This window comes from Sinohyriopsis cumingii, unplaced genomic scaffold (genome assembly GCF_028554795.1).
Source record: "Sinohyriopsis cumingii isolate HCF-2022 unplaced genomic scaffold, ASM2855479v2 utg000488l, whole genome shotgun sequence".
Taxonomy (NCBI): domain Eukaryota; kingdom Metazoa; phylum Mollusca; class Bivalvia; order Unionida; family Unionidae; genus Sinohyriopsis; species Sinohyriopsis cumingii.
In genome coordinates this window covers 117,980-145,000 of record NW_028315905.1, presented here as the reverse complement: position 1 = coordinate 145,000, position 27,021 = coordinate 117,980, and the positions used below count along the sequence as shown (strand labels likewise).

Sequence of the window (27,021 nt, the reverse complement as noted above, 5' to 3'; positions counted from 1 at the left end):
TGACTAAGATAATTTGAATAATTGAATAATAAAAATGATACAACCCGAATTGAAGAATGGGAAAAAAAATAATAGATGACAAGAATGAATACAAGATTTAAAGTTTATCTAATTTATAATGGTGTGATACTTTTAAATACGGATATGTTAAAAAGATCTTTCATGCAGATGGGGTCAAAAGTTGGGTCTTTATTATTTTAAAAGTCAGCGAGTTTGGTTTAAACTGTGCAAAATTACAAAACGTTGACTTTTATAAATTTTAAAGTCAGTATACAGACAGAAGTAACCAAGTTAATGCGCTTCTCATTTTTTATTTTTTTGCTAAGTCTAAACCCGTCATCCGTCTATAAAAGAAACCAGATACAAAAGTGATACATTAAGTTTTAAACCTATGAATTATAATGAGGTGTGACGTTACAAAAATTGGGCAAAAATAAGTGTACAGCAAACGTAGTTCCAATTTGCAAATCAAACTTAAAATCAGCCTAATAAATTTTAATTTATGATATTAAAGAAAAAATTACACTTTTGTCAGGCCCATTATCAAGCATGCGCCCTTGTCAAAATGAATCCCCAACCCTTAGTCTCACGCTGATGAGAAACAGGAAGAGACAATGCTATTACCGTTGTAGTAGTCACATTTACCCCCCCCCCCCCCAAAGTTTTCCCATGGAGTTGACTTTATTCCCCGGAACGAATCAGCTAAACCAATTCTTTCCCCTCCAGCTGAAAGTTTGCCTACTGGTGAAATAAGAAGGCAAGGTGATTCCACACACACACACACACACACACACACACACAGAACAACAGGATTTTTACACATTAGAACAATTAATTAGCAAAGTTAAATTTATACAATCCGATACTAACGTATTTTAAGAAATTTCTAAGAACAAATCCCCCCACCCCGGAAAATGAATATATTTGTTTTTAAAACCACCCATATCAAAATAAATATTTATGTTACAACGATGTTACTGTGATAAATGCAGTCGAGTCAACCTAGAGCCAATACAAGCAGCACCTCCTCTGAATCACATACCGGTGCCATCCAAAGTGTGCAGTTTAGTTTGATTCGATATTGTCGGTCCTCTTCCAATTACAGACAACGGGAACAAATATATTGTTGCAGCCAGACAATGTTTCCAAATAGTCTGAGTCTGAAGGTCTCCCCAACAAAAGTATCGATGAATTAACAACATTTCATCATTCCTTTGGACCCCACCAGCAAGGAAGAGAGGGGGATCCTGACGTCTGGGCTCCCCAGGATCTCCATACTCCACGCCCACGTTTGCTCCATGGAGAGGCCGCTCCAGCCTCGCTCCTGGGTGAGGAAACAACACGGAAGCTGGCAGTCTACGGGTTATAAGTCCCACCCGATTGGCGTAGGGATGGGGAGTCACGGGTTATCTTCGATGGTGAGGCGGATCATCGTGTCCCACTGGCCGGGCAGCTCCTGGTCAGTAAGGTGTTGACCCGCCAAGGTCTGCCTGCTCCAGTGCCTGTCTGAAGCTCAGTATGTTGCTTAGGATTACAAGCAGACGGAAATTCCACACAAGACAAAAGAAAAAAAGATACCAAGAAAGAAGACTCCAGCCCTTTGATTCTCAAGCTGAAACGTGTACACCGTGTGCACAAGCATATCTGATCACCTCAGAGAGGTGGACAACAGGAAGACGGCCATCATCGACATGGGCTCACCAGACTAAATGGTAGCATAGCTGCCCTCCAAGAAACCAGGCTTGCCTGCAGCGGCTCCCTCAGAGAGGAAAACTACACCTTCTTCTGAAAGAGTCGAGAACTTGAAGAGCCGCGCCAGCACGGAGTGGTCTTCGCCATCAAAAACACCTTCCTGGCCTTGGTTGAGCCTCCCTCAGGGGGTCACTGAGTCTCTAGTCGATCCTCCTTGTCACTGCTGAAGGTTCTGTCAACATCCTCAGTGTCTACTCCCCCACCTCGCGTCTTCAGAAGACAAAGGATTAGTTATATGGGCAGCTGAACGAACAGATCAAAGGATGGCCCTAAAGACGAACAAGTATTTCTGCTGGGCGACAATAATGCCAGAGTAGGTGAGGGCCACGGGTCATGGCCTACCTGCCTCGTACATCATGGCACTTAAAAGACCAAAGAAAACGGTCGGAGACTGCTGAAGCTGTATACCTACCTTGACCTGTGCATTACAAACACCTTCTTCAGGTGTAAGCCACAACACAAAGTGTCATGGAAACACCCCAGGTCTCCTCGCTGAAACCAGCTCGACTTGGTCATCACCAGGCGCTCTGCCCTGAACAGCGTCCTCTCCAACAGAAGCTACCACAGTGCAGACTGACTCCGTTCACGCCCTCGTGATCAGCAGGGTGCGTATACAGCCCCATACACTATACCGCTCAAAACAAAAGGGTCGCTCTCGCATCAACACTGCGCAGATGAGCAGATGTCGGTCGCCTCCAAGGTGGAGGAGTATGTGTCCGCCCTGGACCATGCACTCCAGAACCTGCCAGAGCACGATGACACAGTCAAGTGGAACGCCATGAAGGGTGCCATCTACAGCACATCCATGTCTATGTTTGGCAAGAAGGAACGACCCAGCCAGGACTGTTTCAACTCACACCTTTCAAAGATGGAACCAATAATCGAAGACAAACGAAACGCCTTCATAGCTTACACAAAATTCCCCCAATGAACCGGCGCTTGCTGACCTCAGAAGTGCCTGAAGCATTACCCAATGCATCGCTAGACAGTGCACGAACGTGTACTGTCAGCAACTGTGTGAATGAATCCAGCGTAGTGCCGAGTCTGGAAACATCCAAGGCATGTACAGTGGCATCAAGAAACCTCTAGGCCCTACAGTAGAATGGGTCGCCCCCTGAAATCTCTGATGGAGAGAAGATCCCAGACCGTGAGAAACAGATAACCAGATGGGTGGAGCACTACTCAGAGATATAATCCCGAGAAACGTCAGTCAAAGCTCGACAAAAGTGCCCACCTTAGAGGAGCTCAACAAAGCAATCGACTCCCTCCCAAACGACAAAGCACCAGGTAGCGACAGCATCCCGCCTGAAGATATCAAACGTAGGAAACCAACATTATTTCAGCAGTCACATGAGCTACTCTGCCTCTGCTGGGAGGAAGGAGCAATCCCCCAAGACATGCGCGACGCCAACATTGTGACCCTTTCCAAAAGCAAAGGCAACTGCAGTGACTGTAACAATTACAGAGGAATCTCACTCCTGAGCATCGTTGGCAAAGTGTACACCCACATCATCCTCAACAGGCTGCAGTTACTGCCGGACCGTGTGTACCCGGAATCCCAGTGCGCCTTCAGCGTAGTCATATCGACAACAGACATTATCTTCTCCCTCCGACAACACCTAGAGAAGAGCAGAGAGCACGGTCAGCCATTCTACGTGATGTTCATCGACCTCACCAAGGCCTTCAACCTGGTCAGCAGAAAGAGCCTATTTGAACTTCTCAAGAAGATCGGCTGCCCCCCCCCCCGCCCCAAACTCCGTAGCATGATGATCTCTTTCCAGGCCAATATGAAGTGAAGTCCTGTATGATGGATCCTCCTCAGACTCCTTCCCATCAACATCAGCATACAGCTGGGCTGCGTGCTGGCGCCGACCCTTTTCGGAATCTTTTTCTCCCTTCTCCTGTCCTACGCCTTCGACTCATACACTGATGGCGTATATCTGCACACCAGGTCCAACGGGATACTGTTCAACCTGGCATGACTGCACTCGAAGACCAAAGTGAGGTCGGTGCTCATAAGGGAGATGCTCTTTGCAGATGACGCAGCTCTTGTGACCCACACCGAGGATGCCCTCCAGAGACTGGGAGACCGTTACGCTGATGCCCACAAGCAGGTCGGGCTCACCATCAGCCTGGAAAAGACAAACGTCAGCGTATAAGATAACACCATTGCCCCTTCCATCAAAATCGATGGTGTCACCCTGGAAGCAGTCAACGACTTTACTTACCTGGGGTCAGCCATCAGCGACCTTTATTCGCTCAGTGAGGAGCTGGACAGAAGGCTTGGAAAGGCAAACACCATCATGGCACAACTAACCAAGAGGGTGTGGGAAAACAACGCACTGACAAAGCACACCAAGATCCAAGTCTCCCAGGCCTGCGTTCTCAGCACCCTTCTATATGTAAGTGAGACCTGGAGCACCTACAGGAGTCAAAAGCGCCTACACAACTCCTTCCATATACGGTGCCTCAAATGCATCCTGAAAATAAGCTGGCAAGACTGCATCCCACACAGTGAGATCCTAAAGCATGCAAGTATGCCCAGCATGTGCTCCCTGCTGAGCAAAGGCCACCATCAATGGCTGGGACACATCTGATGAATGGAGGAAATGAGGTTGCCAAAGGACGTCCTATACGGACAGCTGGCCACTGGCACCAGAAGAGTCACCCCTCACTCTCTTTCAAGGATGTGTGTAAGAGGGACATGAAGGCATGCAAAATTTCACCCGATGGCTGGGAAGTGCAGGCCAGGGACCGAGGCACTTGGAAACTGATGGTCCACAAAGGCATAGCAGTTGCTGATGTGAGGAGAGAAAGAAAAGCATGGCAGCTACCTCAGCAATTCAGACTTCCCAGTACATCTGCACCAACTGCAATAGGGACTGTCACGCGCGCATAGGCATGCACTGCCACAGCAGATGATGCCAAAACCCAGAGACAGATGACACTCCAAGGGCACTATTTGCATGGTCTCTTGAGACTGATCCACCATGATGATGAAGATTAGTCTGAAATTGTAATCTGTATTAATGTAAAGGCTCAAATAAACCCTATGTGAGAGTTTGTCAAGCCATTACATGTATTATATGTCACATGTGGGCCTTAAGCAGATTAGGAAAGAGTCCATTAATGAAAAAGAAACCAATTGTTTGCAGTGGGGAAAGAATCGGCTAGCTGATTCTGCCCTCCCCCATCTGTTAAGTGACCCATTACATTATGATATTTCACTTTAGGCCTTATGTGCCAAATAGCATATAAATTATTAAAAAAATTATTTGGTTGAAGTGGGGGAAGAATCCGCTAGCTGATTATACCCCCCCCCATTTGTTAAGTGACCCATTACATACATGATATTGCACTTGTAGGCTTAAGCTTATTATCCAAAAGTCCATTGATGAAACGAAACTAATTGACTTGTGGGGGGAATAACTAGAGGGGGAAACCAACTTATTGTAGGGGGAAAGAAATAACCAGCGGGGGAAAGAATCAGCAAGCCAATTCATTCCCTGGGGAAAGAATCAACTAGCTGGTTCTTTCCCGGGGAAACTTTCAGCTGGGCAAAAGAATTGGCTGTTACACCATGGCATATTTAGTTTCAAATGGTTTAATAATTCGGAACTCCATACTTAAAACTAAAACAAGGTCATCCTGTAACAATCCAAACAAAACTTCTTTTATTGAAAGAACACAAAATTTAACACTTATCCTCAAAAAGACCATTTTAAACTAAATGCACGAGCCCCCACCTCATTAAAATTTTCAAGTACTGTATACAGGGCAAATGTAAATTAAGTAAGATTAATTTCTGAAATAAGACCTCCACAAGAAAATGACCTCTACATGACCTTGACTTTCATATGGAAAAAAATGTTATCGTCTTAGCTGAGGAGTTACATTTTAATATTTATGGTAAAGAATACATGCCAACCCCTGGTGAGGAAAAAGTGTAATCCGAGTGGACAAAAAGAGTAATCTGAGCAGAAAGAGTAATCCACATATAACAAAAATATTATTTATCCCTCTGGAATTTTAACATCAATTACTGCTTCAAATTTTCATATTGAACACTTTGAGCTTTAAAAAGCAAGCAACTCTCATATTACATTTCAAAACACTTTGTACCAGCTGAGATTATGAATGTTTTGCACACCAGTAAAGCACTAAGTGCTGGGTTAGAGAGCCTGGATCTGAATTCAGTTTTAATTTTTGTGAACAATCCTGAACAATCTCTCAGCCAGCATTAGAATGGTAAAGAACCAATATTCCTTTCATAACCTGACGAAGAAGAGGAAATTTATATCTTACAGTTATTGGGTCTTTTAGCTGGAAAATAAGATGAAAAATCAACTCTATCCATATGAAGTACATTGCCAGGTAGAGTGGAGTGCCAACTTGATATTTCAGGAGTTCTTCTAATTTATCAGCAGCTTTTCCTGCAACATGGTATCATCATATGAAAGAGACAACCTGATAAGTACAATGATGGAGACATTTTTCAAAATATAGAATGCAACTAATTCATGAATTCCAGTCATCACGGATGCAGTATTAGCTTAAAACCCCATACAATTATGCCAACTTAAGTTTATTCAAAGTATTATCAAGCAAATAAATAAATTGTTTTCTCCAGTGGAATCTACTGTTAATTCTGGTAATGAAAGAAGAACTCTGTAGATAACGCATCAGCATTTATAAAATTTGTGCCCACAATTTAGTTCTGCTGTATAAAAAGAAGTTACCTCAGTACTGGAGTTAGTAAATGAGCTAATTCAAGGTTTCTTGTTTTACCAGCATGACCAATATTAAAATCCTTTCCATGCAGCCTGCAAAGGGCATGAAGATCCCTAGAATGGAATGCTGTATTGTGTAATTCATGTATTCATCTCTGAATCAGTTTTTCGTCTTTTCCTAATCCATCTGTGAAATTATTTGAAAAATATTTTTGCTCTAACATGCATCAACTAAAATAAATCTGACTTAACTTTTAGCGCCAAATACCTACAGACTGGTTCTGTTCTGATATAGAACAAAGAATCTGCATGCAAAGATTAAACATTAGAAAACCAGTCTGTTCTCTCCAAACTAAGCCATACAGCTGCTATAAATAGAAACCGAGGTCAAGAGTTCAAAGTAGAAACCATCATGTTTCTTGAAGTAGGGCAAACTGCTATAAATAGAACATAATACTGTTAGGAAAGTGCATGCAAGTCTTCAGACAAGCTTACTCTTATGTCGTAGTTACATAGAAGCCATCTTTCTAGAATATGGTCTGTGGAATTAATGGGATGTTAATAAAAATGAGAAAACAAATTATTAATTTTTTTGGAGGGGGATATATCAAAAACGTGTAATCCTAATACAGTGACGCGTAATGCATAATTTGGTGAAAAAAGCATAATGATTACACCAAAAGCATAATGGTTGTCATGTATGGTAAAGCATTATTTAATTATCAAAAGTAACTCTCACTGCAGAATGGACATTTTATTTTGTAGCAAATCATAAGAATATGCCAATTTGTCATTCTGCAAATAAAATTTGTAAAACAGAATTCTAACTCTAAATAATTAGTGAAACAGATGGAGATCACTATGTAAAATTAAGACTAAATTCATGGTGGCATACATTTATTTACTCGAATTAAGCTTAATTAAAAAAATGTAGCCCTGATATTTCTTCAGTTTTCATTACAGCTTTTCATTTTTTATATAAGACAGCTTTAATTATATTATGTCAACAGTTACACCACGAATGGAGTCCACATTCCAACATGATTCCACAACAGAGAAGTACACTGCACCTGAAGTTAAAGAAAGCACCACTTCCCCTGAGTCAAACAGTGAGGAAGCAATAGATGAAAATGATGAGACTAACTATGGCTTGTGTCAAGAAGGCATGTCTAACATCTTGTGTGCCAGGTTTAATATTTGTTGTAATAATGGCTAAATTACCTTGCAATGTTTTTTTATTTTCTTTATTAAATACTGTCTGTAATGTAAACAAATATTGCAAACAACTTTTGGAAACAAGATAGTTTATTCTGTAATAGTAATAAATAATAATATTTGAATCACACATGTACTTAACATAAATTACATTTCAATCACTGTAATACTTAACCCTTTACCTCATGGAAGCACCTTTGGACGCCTCTGCTCCATTCGCATGGAAGCACCTTTTGACACCTCTACTCCATTCGCATGGAAGTGCCTTTTGACGCATGTTGTAAACATCAGCCATTTTAAGTGGGTTTTTGTAGCGCCACCTTTGGGGAAAACCCCTATTAGACACTACATTTATTTCTGTGAATGACCATTACATCAGATCATGTGGTCACTGTTTATGCTCTGGTCGAAATCTGCTATTTAAATTAACTGGGTCGTATTCTCCACTCTCCAAAATGGAGGTCGCGGATTTCATTCAGTACTTACAAAGTTTTCACGATTAGAATCACAACTATGAAAGCTTCAATAACTTAGGTAAAGGCTCTGATATTGCTGTAGGCAGTAATTAGTTTTTATAAATTATCAAATTTCGATGACTTAGTGATGTAGACGCAGACATAAAACAGTTGGTCACGCAGCTTCACTGACTTTACGGTGAACAAGTTCTCTCAAGATTTTAAAGCACATAAAAAACTCTTCCATGAAAAATAATTACACAGCTATAACGATCAGACTTTACTCTTAAATTTTTCCATACATAACAGATGTGTACCAAAAATGTAAAATGGTTAAAATTGCTGTTAAACGTAACATACACTATTTATAGTGCACTGCACTGGGTAACTTTGCTCTATGAGGTAATGGGTTAACATGAATTGCATCTGAATCACACATGTACTTAACATAAATTACATCTGAATCACACATGTACTTAACATAAATTACATTTGAATTATGCATGTACTTAATATAAATTAAATTTGAATCACACATGTACTTAACATAAATTAGATTTCAATCACATATGTACTTAACATAAATTGCATTTCAATCACACACGTACTTGACATAAATTGCATTTCAATCACACATGTACTTGACATAAATTGCATTTCAATCAAACATGTACTTAACATAAACCACACATGGACTTAACATAAGTTACATCTGAATCACATGTATGTAACATAAATTACATCTGAATCACATGTATGAATAAATTACATTTGAATCATGCATGTATGTAACATAAATTATATTTGAATCACACATGTAAAACATAACTTACATTTGAATCATGCATGTATGTAACATAAATTATATTTGAATCACACATGTATGTAACATAAATTACATTTGAATCACATGTATGTAACATAAATTACATATGAATCACACATGTTTGTAACATAAACTATTTTTGAATCACACATCAAGGAGGAGATATCATTTCAAAGCAAAACTGTGAGCTTAAACTAAAGAGTTTAACAAGAGACAAAGATGAGAACAGGAGAGAACATAAGAAACACAAATAAAAAACTAAGGATGTATGTTAACCCCTCTTTCTAGATAGGTATACTGTAACTATCTACAAACATTATAAAAACAAATGTTCCAGTGATTTTTTGTGACCCTGACCATCCATTCTACCATGTCTCTTTAACTCAAGTGAATGTACCTGAGCAAAATGAGGAATGGATTTTACAGGCACCAGTTGGTATATGAAAGCTTAATACCCTCAGGATAAAAATGGCTATGAAAGCAAACTTGCCAGATTTGTCTTCTGACCGCATTACAAACTCAAGTGTGAGAAAATACGAATATCAGAAACTAACAGAAAGCAATGTTCCAGAAACACTTGCTATACAAATCCTGGCCAAAAATATCCTAACTCCATCAACAACTACTGAAAACTTAGTAACAACCAGAACTGTGTTATGTCCAACATTGTGCCCCCAGTTGAATCAAAGATGTGCATGCAATCAGAAATTACAAATTATGCACTTACCAATTTGAGGAAATCATTTATTTTTCCACATGTTAATCCACAAGCAGACTTTCCTGTAGCATATCCACACATTATTATGTGCTCATTTTTTCTCCGTTAGCTTTATAATATCAGAATTGTTCAATATTTTACGATATTGCACACCTTCATATTGCACCCATGCGCAGGTCACGTGTGCCCAATAGTGTATTAGGAAATACTTTGTAAACAAATCATGTACATTCGCATAGTAGGCGCAATACATTTTGATTGATTAAATTTGTTTCTGAATGAACTAAAGCAGATGTTTCGTGGACTGCAACATACCAACTGCTTTGCTACATTCCACATTAACTTTTTGATACATTGTTTCAGATTTTGAGATAGACATCAGATTTCTTAAAATTGCTTGGTACCTACAAATAACATGCAAGCTATAAAGGCATAAACTGTCTCCTTTAGCTGGTAATAAGAATGGCAAAAAAATATACTTACAGTTTTACATCCAGAATTTCCTCAAAATACACTTTCTTAGTTCTGCAAATCCGAATTACATGAGCCATGTCATGAGTTCTCAAGCTTGATTACACATTTTGAAACTGTACTGTAATTTTGACTATATTCCAAGTGCAATTACATCTTCCTTACTGCACTCAAAATGAAATAAACATTAAATCAATAGCGTCTTTTTGATAATTGCAATTGAAACACTTCATATTTTTCCCACATTATGATTTCAAATAGTCAATGACAGAATAAACACACTTGCAGATGTAAACACGCTTCTCCCGCGCTGCTTCAATCCGATGTATATCATGTACAATTTGCACAGATGAATCCAGTCCAAAATCACGAACTTTCATAGAATCGAAACAAAATACCAAAATCTATTCACTCCAGATCAAATGGAAAAGTTGTTGCAATGCGCATTCATTCACAATATGACTGCAAATTTTAATTTTAACTAGACATGCCATTTTCTTTCGAAAGTTATGTTGAATGCGCGAATAAGTTCATATTTATCTGGGTGGAGTTATGTGTGCATTAATAATGTTGTTGTGTAATGATGAATCTGCAGTTGTGTAGTAGTTCAGAATATGGCATACATGCATTTACTTTGTTTCTTGTAGTGTATTTTGTTTTTATAATTAAGCCTTAGGTAGAATAAGAAAATGAGCATATAATAAAAAGGTTACTGCATTTGTTTGGGAAAATATGAACTCGTTTTGTCAGATGGATATACTGCACTCCCAAGGTCGAACAGTATTCTATCCAAAAAACTTGTTCATTTTTTTCCCATACAAATGCAGTAACCTATAATTATTCCACAAGGTAATTTTCCTGTAGGATATCCACACATTATTCCACAAGCAGATTTTCATATAGCATATCCACACATTATTCCACAAGAGCAGATTTTCATATAGCATATCCACACATTATTCCACAAGCAGATTTTCATGTAGCATATCCACACATTAATCCACAAGATAATTTTCTTGTAACATATCTGCACATTATTCCACAAGGTAATTTTTCTTTTTGCTTATCCACACGTTATTGGACAGGCTGACTCTCATGTAGCATACTTTCATATCTGATTAAACCTGTACACAGTCAATAATAACAATTACATAATAAAAATAATTAACATACAACATTTTAATAAATTATTTGAGGTATTTTTGTACAAGCACTTGATATAGCTTGAAGATAAAAATACAAAAACAACTAAATCCTGAGTAAAACATACAATGCTAATTATGAGTCTATAAACCAGACTGGACTGGTCTTTGACTGATTCTGAATTAACGACATCATCAGACTGGAATGGCCTTTGGTTGATAAATGAATTAATGTCATCATCAGACTGGACTGGTCTGTGATTGATTCTGAGTTGTCTTCATCATCAAGATTTCTTACTTTTTGAAATTAAAAAGAAAAATGCAAGCATGTACCAGCTATGACTGAGAGAAGGAGATCCACATATATTTATTGAACTTCTCAAAATATTTTTTAATAGGAACAGCTTTTTAAATTTAGACTCTGACCTGTAAAAACAAAAAGATTCATCAAATAAATGCCAACAGATTTTATTATTATTAAAATCGATATAAACACAACTTTCAAAGATCATAAAGGATTTCCTGAAAAATAATTTTTTCATATTTAGCTTCAAACAAAATACACGCATTCCAGTATTTAGTTAACTGCAAAACTTTAGCACTCTTGAAAACCTGATTTTTTTACGTCACATGCAGTTTAACCTGAATCCTGCATAAACAATTAGACAACAAAGTATAACTTGGAACTCCAAAATGTTGTCATAATCTTTCTCACCAGACAAAACTGCTGGATTGTTGCACCTTACACCCATGAAAGGTGTTGTTGTTGTGGTGGTGGTGGTGGTGGGCTTAATGCCATCTTTCAACACAGGATAGATTATTCATGGCGATTAGTGTAACTGGCTGGGGAAGAACCCAGGAAAGCCCTGGGAAGAACCACCAAACCAAAGGTAGCTACTGGCAGGCTTTCTCACTAATCCACATAGGCTGAGTCTCAGACTCAAACCCACATGAACATAGGTAAGATGGCAGTGATCTGTGAAACTGAGCAATTTAGAAAACTTGCACGCCCATGGCCTCCATGAAATGTGGCGTGATTTGGATTTCTAACATAGCTTTAACAATTTTTCAGTCATAACGCTACGATGTCTGCAATGTGGCAGTTTATAGTGATGTCTAGCACTGGGGCATCATGCCGCAGACATTTAGCATGATGGCCCACCCAGTCACATTATCCTGACACCAGGCCGACCAGTCCTAACACTACCTCTTAATGCTGAACGCCAAGCGAGGCAGCTGTAAGTACCATTTTTGTAAGTCTTTGGTATGACTAGGCCAGAGATCAAACCCATGACTTCCCGCATCTAAGGTGGATGCTCTAACCATTAGGCCACAGTCTCCATGAAATGTGACATTTGATACATAAAGAAAGATCTGTCAAAACAAGTCACCTCTTGGACTACAGAGAAAAAAAATACAATTTAGGTGGTAGATTTGGGATATTCTAGTAACTAACACTTACAAAAGTCAAAGAAGGAGTACTACATATAATAAACTTAACACAGTAACTGTTTTTAATATTCATTAATGATTTCTCCAGTCAAATCAATTCAAACAGATGTAAAATAAAATATTACAGTAATCACCATAAAAATGTCCAAGACACATGAAATACAATACTCCATTTTATAAATGATATGCACACAAGCTATAAAATTATCATGGAGGTAAATTTATGTAAAAGAATAATTTACTGTTTATCAGCAGACAAATAAAAGTCTGAACGCTCAGGATATTTTCACTTTATCAGGCTACAATTTTGTAACAGTATTTGGATTTGACAGTCTGGATTCCCATCATGATAATTACTAGGATCCTGGCTTGGACAACATAATCAGGTTATATTAGGAGATCAGATCGCTCAGGTCAGTTTACTCAGGTTACATTAGGAGATCAGATTGTTCAGGTTACACACCAATTAAATAATCCTAAACAGGATCCTAACTTGTGAAATAGTCTGATTTGTTTCATCAATTATTTTAACTTTCATGTCAATATTTAAAACATCAAAAACCTGACACACTATCACATCACATGGCTCCCGACTACATTTTGGTTACAAGTCTGGCACACTGTCAAGTCATTTTGGTCACAAGCACGCACACTAAATATAAAGTCACAGTGACTCTTTAATCAATTTTGGTCACAAGTGGGCACACTAACTGTCAAGTCACAGTGGCTCCTGACTCCATTTTGGTAACAAATCTGGCTTGCTAACTATAACAAGTCACATTGGCTCCTGACTCTATTAATCAGAGTGTACAACATCCAGGTGAACATCTCCGGTCTATTCTACACCCTGAGCCCACATAATGTAAATTACTAGGTATGTAAATTATACATTAGATACTTAAAAAAAGAGTACAGCACTTTATAGGCTTTCTCCTTATATAAAGTGCAAGCCATCCACAAGATATCATTCCGTGTAAGCATTATTCCATCCTTCAGTCACAGAAACCTTGGTCTTCGACCATTTGACCCAAAATCTAAATGATTCTTCCTTAGCCCAAGTGAGACCTATCCACAAGGTTTGGTGACTGTGAATGATGGAGAACTCAAGTTTTGTGTTAAAACCATTTCTTTCTTTTAATCATATTGACCATGACCTTGAAGCTTTTCATCGTGAAATAAACCAAGGTCTTCCCTACCCAAGCGCAAGCCATCGACAAAGTCTGCTAAATACAGATGATAGACAACACAAGTTAATGTGCAAGAATTAAACAGGTAACAGATGGATGGACAGAAGAATGGAATGGAAGAACAAGATCATTAATTAATATGCTGAGCCTTATGGCTGGTGTGTAAAAAAGTGGACCTGTAAACAAGATGAAACAAATAAATGAACCCAAATCTGAAATGTTGTATACCAGTAGCTGACATCACAAATATACATGGATCTAACCAACTAAAATCAGCCACATTATGCAAGAATTCAACTAAAACTTGTTATTAAGTGAAAATGTTGTTAAGGTGTGTGCAATAAATATCAAAAATATTTTATCTGGAATCACAATTCCTGACTTTACATATTTGTTAGTTTTACTTTCTTTCTGTTACATAATTTAAGAGCTATTGACTCTAGATCTCTAGAAAGTAAAACCAACAATTTAAGTAAAATCAGCAAGCAAACTATATCCCTACAATACAATGTGAAAATTCAAGATACGCTTACAGTATTGTGAATTAAATCCCAAATGATTCTAAATGTCCTATCACAAGTCCAAAAATACAGAATGTTCCAAATGAATTCCAACTGACTTGAATGTCCTGATGTAATACAATGATACAATCCAGAATGTCTTTGAATGAGTTCACAATAATTCCAAAGCAGTGGATAAAAATCTAAAAATGAATAAGCACTTTAGTAATTCCAAGTAATATTTTAAGTAAATAAGTCCTCTCAAATTATACCTGAACGCAACTAAATTCTCATCAAAATGGATTTCCACAGAATGACTTAAAACAGGAATTAATTATTTATCAAATCCATATTTTTACAAATTCTCACTTGACTTAGATGTGAATCATTCCAATGGAAAAATTCCAGTCGAATTGTAAGGGTTTTCATGCGGCCTAGGAACAAGTCATCATTCGCACTGACTCTGTTTATGTTACTCTGTTTATCAAATAAATGTGCTTCTTTTGAACTTTAAGTTTTCAAATATTAATAACATATTAACAACTGAAAATTAATTTTGATGTTATTTAGAAAAACCTTTTGTTTCTGCTATTTCAAATATTAATTATTTTACTTAACGAACTATGCAGCCCACGACAAGGTTTAAATTTGTGTATGTGGCACTTGCACTGGAAAGTTTGCCCACCTCTGGCCTAGACTGTTCCAAACTCAAATGCTATGCAAACATTCTACATGAATAAAAATCAAGGACAAAAATTATTATAACTTAAAATTATGGAAATTAGATAGCTATCTAACATTCTGTTTACAACTTACAATCATGGAAAAAATATAAGCACACAATTAATTAAATAAAATAACAATATCATACTCTTGCTATGTAAATAAAAACCATTTTTGCATATTGTCTGGGCTTCAACAAACTCTTAAATATGCTGGACTGTAATCAAGTGTACCATATTATGCAGGCTTAATAACCTGAGAGTTTGGCAGTGCAAGGAGAGGTGGTCAGCTTCATGAAATGTTTCAAAGTGTAAAGTGACCTTATCACTGGAATTATTGCTAAAAATAATGTATCATCATTTCTGAAACAGTGAGACAAGATTATCATGAAACTCAGTCTTAGTACTGAAATATTATGGTCAATAACAAGACTCAATCCACCAATATTCTAGTGCCATACTCTACCTTTTCCTTCATGTAACACAGGTAAGTTGTCCATATTAAGGAACAGCATGGCAGATATATGGTTTTTAGTTCCCATGCTATGAAACGGAAGTTAATGGCCTGGGCAATAGGCCAGAACATCATTCCGGTCTGGAAGTATAAAAGTAATGTCCACTTTTTAATCTAATAAAAGGTTCATTCTGTTAAGGTTACAAATGATAAGACTGAAGAAGCCATGTATATCTTAACAATAAAGTTACTATTTTTGTGGCATAAAATTTCTACTGCTTTCACAGTTGCCACATGTAACAGAATGGATACAAAATAATCATTGATCTTTCATGAAACAATAGATCTTCTTCCCCAATAAATGAGTTTACATAGTTAAAAATGTCATTACATTGTGTATTTTACAAAACCACAAAACTTATCACCCAAAAAATAAAACAGCTCACAGTACGTATAACTTAGCTATTAAAGTTAATTAATTAGGACAAAGTTGATATATTAAATAGAAATTGAAATTTCATAGATTTCAGTAAATAGTAATAAAGCTATGATATCATAATGTACCATGTGATTAGTAATACAGCTTTAATACAAAATAATATAATACTGTACAAGGTGATTAATAATACAGTTTTAATATGAAGTGGTATCAGACTGTACAAGGTGATTAATAATACGGTTTTAATACAAAATGGTCTCAGACTGTACCATGTGATTAGTAATACAGTTTTAATATGAAATGGTATCAGACTGTACAAGGTGATTAATAATACAGTTTTAATACAAAATGGTCTCAGACTGTACCATGTGATTAGTAATACAGCTTTAATACAAAATAATATAATACTGTACAAGGTGATTAGTAATACAGTTTTAATATGAAATGGTATCAGACTGTACAAGGTGATTAATAATACAGTTTTAATACAAAATGGTTTCAGACTGTACCATGTGATTAGTAATACAGCTTTACACAAAATGATATTACACTGTGTCTACAGTTGATTACAGTTGGGGTTAAGTGACATTAAGATGAACTGAGAAGCATAACAGTAACTGATGGAAAAATAATTACTACACAGGTCAGTCATCTTAATGCAAATTATTTCATGTCTGGACAAATCTTAGAATTTTAAAAAGAAAACAGATTTCACAGATGATGACATGGAGAAAAATTAAAAGTTATTGAGTGACACACATATGAACAGACAAGGGATCAATCCTGGAAAAAATTTTGACTGACAAATTTCAAAACAAACTGATGAAAGAGAAGTGGATGGTGTTACAGCAAGACTGTTTGATTGAGAAAAAGGGGTATTTATCTATCAGTTTCCTGAAAACATTTCCTATGTTAGAAGAAACAGCTTAAAGAAGTTTGGCTTGTAACTTGCAATTATCCCCCTTCCTAAGGGATCAAGTAAATTTGTTTCTTCATGATAAATCTAATTTAGCCCCATTCCTCAAGGATAGAGTAAATGATTTCTTCATAAGTCCATGGGAATCTCTTTCTCATATTAAATTTTCTACTACTGTATCAAAGACTTGATGATGTTAATTTCTATGTAACAATATGATCTGATATCACACATCGATATTACAATGGTCATACCTTAACATAATTGCAATAACAAAAATTACAATGTGTCATTGTGTAATTGTACCTAGTTTCAATTACGGTTCCAAGCAAGCAGTAAATTAAAGCTACAATTGACTGGTGCATTTCTCAATGGCAGATTTTGGTCAGAGGTATTAGCAGTTGGACATTGGTTATAGTACTACCCCATCACAGTGCTGCTTAAGGGCGCAATTTGACGTGTACCAGGTTTTATGTGATGTGATGCGATTTTTATTTTTTAACGTAGCTTTAACAATTTTTCAGTCATATCGCTACGATGTCTGCAATGTGGCAGTTTATAGTGATGTCTAGCACTGGGGCATCATGCCGCAGACATGTAGCATGATGTCCCACCCAGTCACATTATACTGACACCAGGCCGACCAGTCCTAACACTAACCTCTTAATGCTGAACGCCAAGCGAGGCAGCTGTTAGTACCATTTTTTAAGTCTCGTACCAGGTTTTATGCACAGATGCTTAATAGTGAGGCATAATACACACAAAATATAAGCAAACTGGGACACAGTATCCATAATGATACCCATTTTATAATTAATACCTTATTATATTTAGGACCATGTTATATTTAGGTCTACCAAGGCACTTAACAGTGACCAATCAATGTATTGTAATAAGATAATAGACTTATTAGTCACCAAATTTCTGAAACAGTTTCTTTTCAATTTATTTCCTTTTGCTTTATGTGTATGTAAATAAAAAACTGAAACAATGGTTGCTCTGCACATTTGTTTTCACTTACTCCCTGAACTGTGAGAAAATTATGGTGGTTAACTGGTAGGGTCTCCATGATTAAGCAATGATAAAGAACCACAGCAAAACCACCACAATATTTTAAAGAAAACACATGGATAAAGAAAACGCATAAACATCCAGCCTATGTGGACAACAGAAATAACTCTTCCATAAAGAAACCACAAAATCAATCATGATATGTGAACAATAGATACAGGTTTTCTCTATGTGACATAAATACTATAAAGAAAACCAGAATTAAAAACTGTCATTTTGTTGAGTAACTCCCAAGAACCTTTATATTTAAGTTACCAATGTTTGTTGCTGATAAAGCAAGCTTAATTCCTAATTTTTGTTTGATTTAATAATGCACTGGCAATACCGTCCATGTTGGAAAAAACTTCTGTTTCCATTCAGCAAGCAGGTCTTTTTGTCTTTCTAATATACTGGTTCCTGCAAAACAAAATACTGAATTTCATTAGTGGTTTCTCAATATACTTATTTACAAATATCAAAATATATCCCATATTTTATCTTTCTAATAAATAAATTATGTGTATATGAAATATCATTGAATTTCTTGTGACATGTTCATATATAATTCTTATTACTCTTCAGTGCTCAAATTTTTTTCTCTCCAAGACTGTCTTCTCTTCTTGTCGTCAATAAATTGGTTAATACCATAGATTTCCTTGTAAAATAAGCAAGACTACCTATTTGAAAGGAAAAATGATTTCGATTACAGGTAATTTTAATCAAGTCACTACAGTAGCTGAGACAAAAGTTTCTGAACAATGATGATAAAGGCAAGCAAAGCTATTTCGAAAAACAAATTTTACTGTATATTCCTGCAAAACTCAGATCAAACTGAAAACAGCATAAACTCAGATCTGCCACTGCATTATGTAATAGAAGATTAAGGTCCAGAAAGTTTGTTAGGACTAATCAGTGTTACAAACAATGCCTGTGCAGCATGCAATGGCATATATGGATCTGTGTTGTCCATAGTTGGATCTGACTTGTATAAGAGTGTATATGGTATATGGACCTCAGTCATATTCTGTTCAGTGTGATACAGCGGATTGATGTGACATGGAAGCATTGATGTGACACAGTGGTACTGATTTGATACAGACATACAATGGAATTGCTGAGATACAGTAGAATTTATGTGACGGTGATATTGATTTAAGTGGTATTGATGTGACAATAGTATTGATGTGACAATGATACTGATGTAACAGTGGAATTGATGTGATAGAGTGATACTGATGTGATACAGTGATACTGATGTGAGACAGTGGAATTGATGTGATATAGTGATATGTGTGACACAGTTACATGGTGATCTAGTAGAAACGTGGTGATCCAATTAAACTGATTTGGTGATTGTCATCCATAACCCTAACCCCTAACAGTGATGCTTTAGATACCTGATGCCGATAGTTATTTACAATGCTTTACAATGAACTACCTTGTGCTCATAGTAATTATAATAGTGCTATAATATCTCACCTATGTAAAATGTGGTGATTGCAATTGGTGCAAACAGAAACTGATCACATAATACTTTTGTCAAAACTGCTGTGACCTTCTTGCTAGGCAGTACTCTTTCTGTCAGTCGAATCCAGCCGAAGACCAGAGGGGCAATGAGAAAGGTTCCTACAAGAGTGACCCTGACAGTTTTCAGTGAGTCATAAACTTTCTTTTTTGAGATAAGGTTCTGTTCCAATGCATCAGCTGTCACATTAACAAATCCATAGGCTATCATAGTCCTCATCAGTGGCCTCTTTTTCAAAACTGACAGCATCCTGTAATAAATAAATATAATAAATAAATATATGCATAAATACACACTGTTACAAATCTATGGTCTTAAAATAATTTCATTCTCAAAGTTGTAAAATTAACATCTGAAAGGCACTTACAGTATTGTGAATTTCCAAAATAATTATAACAGTTCTCTCACAATACCGAATGTTTGTGTTCTGAATGAATTCCAATAGTCATGAATGTCCTTATTTGCCACAATAATGTAATCCAGAATGTCTTTGAATGAATTCACAATAATCCCAAAACAGTGTTAATCTAATCAATGAGCACTTTTGCAATTCCTCTCAAGTTATATCTGAAAACAACTAAAAGTGATTCCACAAAGACTGATATTCAAAAAGGAATGGATATTTTAGTTGATCACAACCTTATATAAGAACCTAAGACACAATACAATGACCTGCATGTGGGTCAAAAGTTTGCTTCAAGAGCATTCTAAATTTTGTGAAAAACAAACGCTAGACCCTCCTCTCAAATATCAGTAAACAACTTATCTATAATTTATAAAGAAGACAAAAAACAGATGGACAGTATATTTTACATGGGAAAAAACAAGGTCCCAGACTCAAATCCAAGCAAACATGTTTACAAATGACCATTACCTAAAAGTATAATCTACAATCATGGACAAAAGTTAGCAATGTAATATGTTGTTTACTGACCCATACAATCTACAATCATGAACAAAAGTTGAACACACACACATAACATAACCTAACCTAACATAACATAACATAACATAGAAATTTCTTGAAACTGACATCCTGCTAATTAAATAAAAAATTTGGTTTTGAGAAGATTTTTAACAAAAGTCTTCATGTAAATCTAACATCAATTGTCATCTTGCATTAAACAATGTAGAAATATTTGAATGGTTATCATTGATTGCAGTACATTGTGTGTGTTGCAGATACTGGTAATTGCAGCACATTGTGGGTTGAAGGTATCTGATTTCAGTACACTGTGTTCCACATATCTTTGTCTGCAATACATTATATGTGTTGGACGTATATTTGATTGCATTACATTTTGTGCTGTACATATATTTGACTGCAGTATATTATGTGTTGTACATATACTTGACTGCAGTATATTGTGTGTTGCACATATACTTGACTGCAGTATATTGTGTTGCACATATCTGACTGCAGTATACTGCATTGCACATATATCTGACTGCAGTATATTGTGTTGCACAAATATCTGACTGCAGTATATTATGTGTTGCACATATATTTGACTGTAGTATATTATGTGTTGTACATATACTTGACTGCAGTATAATGTGTGTTGCACATATATTTGATTGCAGTATATTGTGTGTGTTGCACATATATTTGATTACAGTATATTATGTGTTGTACATATATTTGACTGCAGTATATTATGTGTTGCACATATACTTGACTGCAGTATATCATGTGTTGCAGATATACTTGACTGCAGTATATTGTGTGTTGCACATATATTTGACTGCAGTATATTATGTGTTTTGCAGATATCTTTGATTGCAGTACATTATGTGTTGCAGATATCTTTGATTGCAGTACATTATGTGTTGCAGATTTCTTTGATTGCAGTATATTATGAGTGTTGCACATATATTTGATTGCAGTACATTATGTGTGCTGCAGATATATTTAATTACAGGACATTCTATGTGTTCCTGACATCTATGGTTGTAGTACATTATGTGTGTTGCAGACAGGGTTTTATTTTACTGTACATACATTGGACTGTTCAACACCCATCAGTTTGCCAGATGATCTGCTCACATTTCAGGTTCATTTTAGTGCAAATGACCTTCGGGACCAAAAAGGATTTTCTATTTTTAGAGTATAGTGTTTTCAGTCTTCACAGTACAGAGGTTTCAATATTCAGAGTACAGGGTTTCAATTATCACAGTGCAGTGTACAAAGCTTTTTAAAATTTCAGAGTACAGGGGTTTCAGTTATCACAGTACAGTGTATAAAGCTTTCATATTTCAGAGTTATGGGGTTTCAGTTATCATAGTACAGTGTACAGAGCTTTCCAATTTCAGAGTTCAGAGGTTTCATTTATCACAGTACAGTGTATAGGGCTTTCAGATTTCAGTGTACAGTGGTTTCAGTTATCACATTACAGTGCATATAGCTTTCAGATATCAGAGTTCAGGGGTTTCAGTTATCATAGTACAGTGCATAGGGCTTTCAGATTTCAGAGTACAGGGGTTTCAGATAAATCAGTACAGTGTATAGGGCTTTCAGATTTCAGAGTACAGGGGTTTCAGTTATCACAGTTCAGTGTATAGAGCTTTCAGATTTCAGGGGTTTCAGTTATCATAGGACAGTGTATATAGCTTTCAGATTTCAGAGTACATGGGTTTCAGTTATCACAGTACAGTGTATAGGGCTTTCAGATTTCAGAGTTATGGGGTGTCAGTTATCATATTACAGTGAATAGGGCTTTCAGATTTCAGAGCACAGGGGTTTCAGCTATCATAGTACAGTGTATAGGGCTTTCAGATTTTGAGTTCTGGGGTTTCAGTTATCATAGTACAGTGTACAGGGCTTTCAGATTTCAGAGTTCAGGGGTTTCAGTTATCATAGTACAGTGTATAGGGCTTTCAGATTTAAGAGTTCTGGGGTTTCAGTTATCATATTACAGTGTATAGGCCTTTCACATTTCAGAGTACAGGGGTTTCAGTTATCGCAGTCAGTACAGTAAACAAGGTTTCAGAATCTATGGGTATCAGTATCAAAGTGAAGAGGTTTCAGTTTACTAAGTTAAGTAAATAGTTTACTAAAAATAAAGAAAGCATTCAGAACCATAATGATTTATTTTCAAGGGGATTTCAGTCAAATGAGATTGAAGTCATGAAAGGTTTCATAGGATAACGAATTATTCTTTTTGTTTGTCAAGGGGCATCCCCATACAATCTACTTGTAATCACAGGATAAACTCGGTAACAGCAACAGTAACTGATACACACTAGCTGTCAGCTGACAAAGAGCAGTTTATGCATAGGTGTCAATCCTTTGAGATGAAAACCTGTACGCCAGACCAATAAAAACCTTACAAAGACCAAAAAACCTTACACGAAAAAATGTACTCATACATTATATACGATCAACGGTTTTAAAACAACAAATGTTATACACAAATTATTATGACACATATTTACATAATTATTTACATTTCTGAAACTTTATTTCATTCTTTTTACTTATAACACTATCATCTTCCTGCTTTGGCTAAGCAAAGAAGCTTTTGATGGATGCTCCCTTCTTCGTTTCAAAATTTCTTTCATGCAGTTTTGTCCTGAAGTGTTCCTCCACATCATATATGCTAGACACCACCACTTTAGTGTTTTTACTGCAAATTTTACAAAAAAGCACGTGAAAATCCTAACTTGAATACATCTACAATGCCAGGGAAGACTTTAATCCAATCAGCCTGAAACTTGCCACGACCTTGGTTAGTGTCTTCAAGCTTGTGTTTCTTTGAGTTAGGCTCAGCCATTTGATGGATGGAATATTTCAACTAGATGAGAGAAATAAAAAATTAAAAATTTAAAAATTTAGATTTGACATGTGATAGAGGAAGATCTCCCGATTACAAATATGTTACGAATTTATATTTGTCCCCATAAACCAAAAGATATTATGGCAGAGCTATCCAAAAATTGAAACCTAGAAATAAAAATTTTTACTAAGTAGCAGTCCGGAAGTTTATACATAATAAGCTGTTGATCGTTTCTATTAAAAGTATCTGTTGTTTGAAAAGTTATGAATTTACTACATGGTGTGCCAATTTTGGTCACAAACTTGATATAAATTGGCAGTGTTACATATTTCTGAGTCACTCAGTATCTGTACTACATCCGTCATTATGGCAATGCATCTTCCTGTTTGCATTACCTATCTGACAAACTTAACTCAAAACTATAACAGCACAATAAAATGCCGGTGCTAAAATCAGTAGAGTATTTATTGTCAATTAGTATATTGTTAAAAATTTGAATAAATCAACTTTATCTCCACACAGAAAAGTCAGACAAATTACGGTTACACCAACATGATTGCCACACTATGTAAAGTATGAAAATTAATGCAAACTTTATGCATTTGATAGTAATAAGTATAAATAATTAAATAATAATGTATAAAATAAGAAAACATACTTACTACACAGGTAGTTAGTCAATATTAGAAATCCAAGTGAGCATCTAATCTCAGAGCGATAAACGACAAGATCTTCACACACTGGAATTGAACCATGAATGAAACTAGTTTCATTATCAAAGAAAAAGCACGGTTTTGATTATGCTTTGATTGGTTGTTTCTGAGCCACCATAGTCTCACTGAATTCTCGTGCAAAAATAATTATGCCACGAGTCCCTAATGCACTCAAAACGAAGAGAAAAAAAATTAAATTTAAATTTTTATGAAATAAACATACAAAACGGTTGTATGGCCATACACTGACAAAAAAGGAAATAACCATACAAATTACAGGTAAACTGTACAAGTTGACACCTATGAGTTTATGTCCACTATGAACTGGTCACTAGTTGCTTGCTTGCCAAGAGCAGTTTATGTCCGCTATGAATTAGGCAATGGGTCCTTATACATACTAGCTGCTGCCTGATCAAGAGCAGATATGTCCACTATGAATAGATCCTTGGGTCCTTCTATGCATAAGCTGCTCGACCAAGAGAAATTTATGTCCACTAAAACTTGTTTCTTGGTCCTTAAAAGGAAGCTTGAAACAGGATCTCTGTTTTAATGATAAGAAATAACTGTTAATTAGTCACAATGGCTTCATCCTGCTCACTTAAGTCTAGCCTTTTGCTACTCTGAAGCTTGGCCACTGCTGACCAGATTTATGAAAAGGAGATGTGTCTATATAGAATCTATATGTTCTTAAAATCGCTATAACTGAAACAAATCGGTTGAACCAGTTTGTCGTCTGATAATGGCCGATGATGTTATGTTAGAGCCAGATCAAATAATTACCAAGAACCAAGGGATCCAATCTATGGTAGGAAATAGACTGTGAAGTATGGATGTTTGTTGTTTTCTGGTGGCTTTTGCAACTGACAGGTGTTGGCTTTAAAACTTTGTTGTACACAATTTATTACTTTTCACTGAAGCACCGGGAGCGGGTCAAACAGTCTGAGTTCTGTATATACTTCCATGCTCAGTTATACAATATTAGTGCAAACATATGCTATCATAACAATATTTTTTTGGTATTACCACGATATCAGAGTAACTCTCCTTGCATAACCTTGAATGTACATGGCGTCTGCCTATCAACCTTTTCCCAGTCATGTAATTTGAAATGGAAATTAAATGCATTCTAATAGAGAGCAAATAATAACAAATAGACAAATATAATATCTTGCAGATAAATGATTTAATATCGCCGATCACAAACTTCAAGACCCACGATGCCATAGCCATCCGGTATAAAATCAAAAGAACCTGATATTTTACCTTTGCTATAAATAAATTATCCTCGCCCTTTCTTTCTTTTATATTGCAAAATACATACCTGAGTTTTAATGGATTTCTATACAATATCATTAGCTACATGAAAATTTCACGTGAGATTGTTGTGTTGTTTTCTCACTGTTTTGAATATGGAGGCTGCCATATTGGCAGACTTGTTTCCATATATACTTCTTTGTGGACTAAACAAATTGCTTGGATGCGAGACAGCTGAAATTACTATGATTATCTGACACTTCTCTCTCTCTCTCTCTCATATATATATATATATATATATATATATATATATATATATATATATATATATATATATATATATAATTTGTACTGTGGTTTACCTTTGTAATTAATTGAGGGTAGGAGTCAGGCCTACCTGACTAATGTCTTTTTTTGCAAACAACATATTACATACCTAATTCTTGCCTATGATTTTAGATTATATTTTAAGATTGTATATTTTAAGATTATTGTTACTTGAAGGTTAGGGGTCCCGATTGGCCGAGTGGTCTAAAGCGCTCTCCGTTACGGATCACTGCCATCTCACCTCTGTCAGCGTGGGTTTTGAGTCTAGGATTTGGCCAATGTAGGTATGTGAGAAAGCTTGCCAGTTGCTTCTCGTGGGTCGGTGGTTCTTCCCGGGGTTTTACCGGGTTCTTCCTCCACCAATAATACTGGCCGCCATGCATAGCCTATCGTGTGCTGAAAAATGGCGTTAAACCCCACAACAATAATAACTCGAAGGTTAGTTTTAGGGGTTAGGACATTGGTATTCCCCTGTTGTGTACCTGATATTTGCCATGTTGTTTACTAAGCGCCTAGTAATAGACCTGATATTGGTGACGATTTGGTATGTTCATGAAACGAACGTTTGACCCTTATCCTGGACTTAGGTTTTTATATAAGGGAGAAGGTAACAGAAATTCATTATTCCTATCTTTACATCCAAAGGAGCAGCAGAGAGGGTGAACACACCTTTTGCTAAAACGTCATTTTTGACAAAATTAAGCTTCCTACGAAAATGGAAAAAAAAAATAAGATCATTAACGTCAAACCGAAGCCTCTAACTTACCGAGAGTTTCTCTAATTGGGTTAGTTTGTTATTTTTTTGTTACTTTATTTTTGTCGTTTGTGTTTTACTAAATTTGTATGCGTGTTTTCGTTTACCCACCAGATGTTTCATTGAGGTCGTAACCTCTCTGCTGCAATAAATATATGAGTAATTAAATCAATCTCTCAACAAAATATTTTATCAAGAACTATACGATATCGTGATCGAGGATCATGTAAATTAATTGTTATAAATCCGTGCGGAGTAGATTGTGCTTTTGAAAAGGAGTTTTTGAATCTGATTATGTGCATATCTCCGCTACACCAAGTCTGATGAATATTTCGCAGAGTATGTGTACCAACTCCATTAAATACAACTAAAATATTACAGTTATCTCTGATCACTTTTGGTATTTGTGTATATCGCTGAGTAACATAAATCACATCAGTATTTGTATGTGTGTCTCGAGAAAATATTCTAGCTGGATATGATTGTTTGTCCAGCATTAGGTCGTTATATACTAATAAATTATTAACAAATCCATCGAGGTCATCTACAGACGAGGCTTCATCAATATCGGTGATAAAATTAATAATCTCATCACCATCTTCGTCCAACAATTTTGCATTTTCATTAAAATCTTTAAGTAAAT

The 27,021-nt window shown here is 36.2% G+C and overlaps 2 protein-coding genes across 2 annotated transcripts in view; one reads left to right on the top strand and one right to left on the bottom strand.

Annotated features, from left to right (window-relative positions):
* LOC149773981 (low-density lipoprotein receptor-related protein 1-like) overlaps positions 1-17,972 on the top strand; it is an 86,233-nt gene extending 68,261 nt beyond the window's left edge. Inside the window, exon 18 of the mRNA XM_089945931.1 lies at positions 7,493-17,972. Coding sequence (XP_089802057.1) covers positions 7,493-7,698 — 206 coding nt within the window. The 3' untranslated portion in view covers positions 7,699-17,972. The remainder of the gene's footprint in view (positions 1-7,492) is intronic.
* Positions 11,476-25,485, bottom strand: LOC149773980 (mpv17-like protein). Its single transcript, XM_089945932.1, has 5 exons — positions 25,365-25,485; positions 19,509-19,804; positions 18,376-18,446; positions 15,637-15,765; positions 11,476-11,606 (listed from the first exon to the last, which is right to left on the bottom strand). Exons 1-5 carry the CDS (start codon positions 25,394-25,396, stop codon positions 11,604-11,606), a joined length of 531 nt encoding a protein of 176 aa, XP_089802058.1. The 5' UTR covers positions 25,397-25,485; the 3' UTR covers positions 11,476-11,603.
* Positions 25,486-27,021: the final 1,536 nt, after the last annotated feature.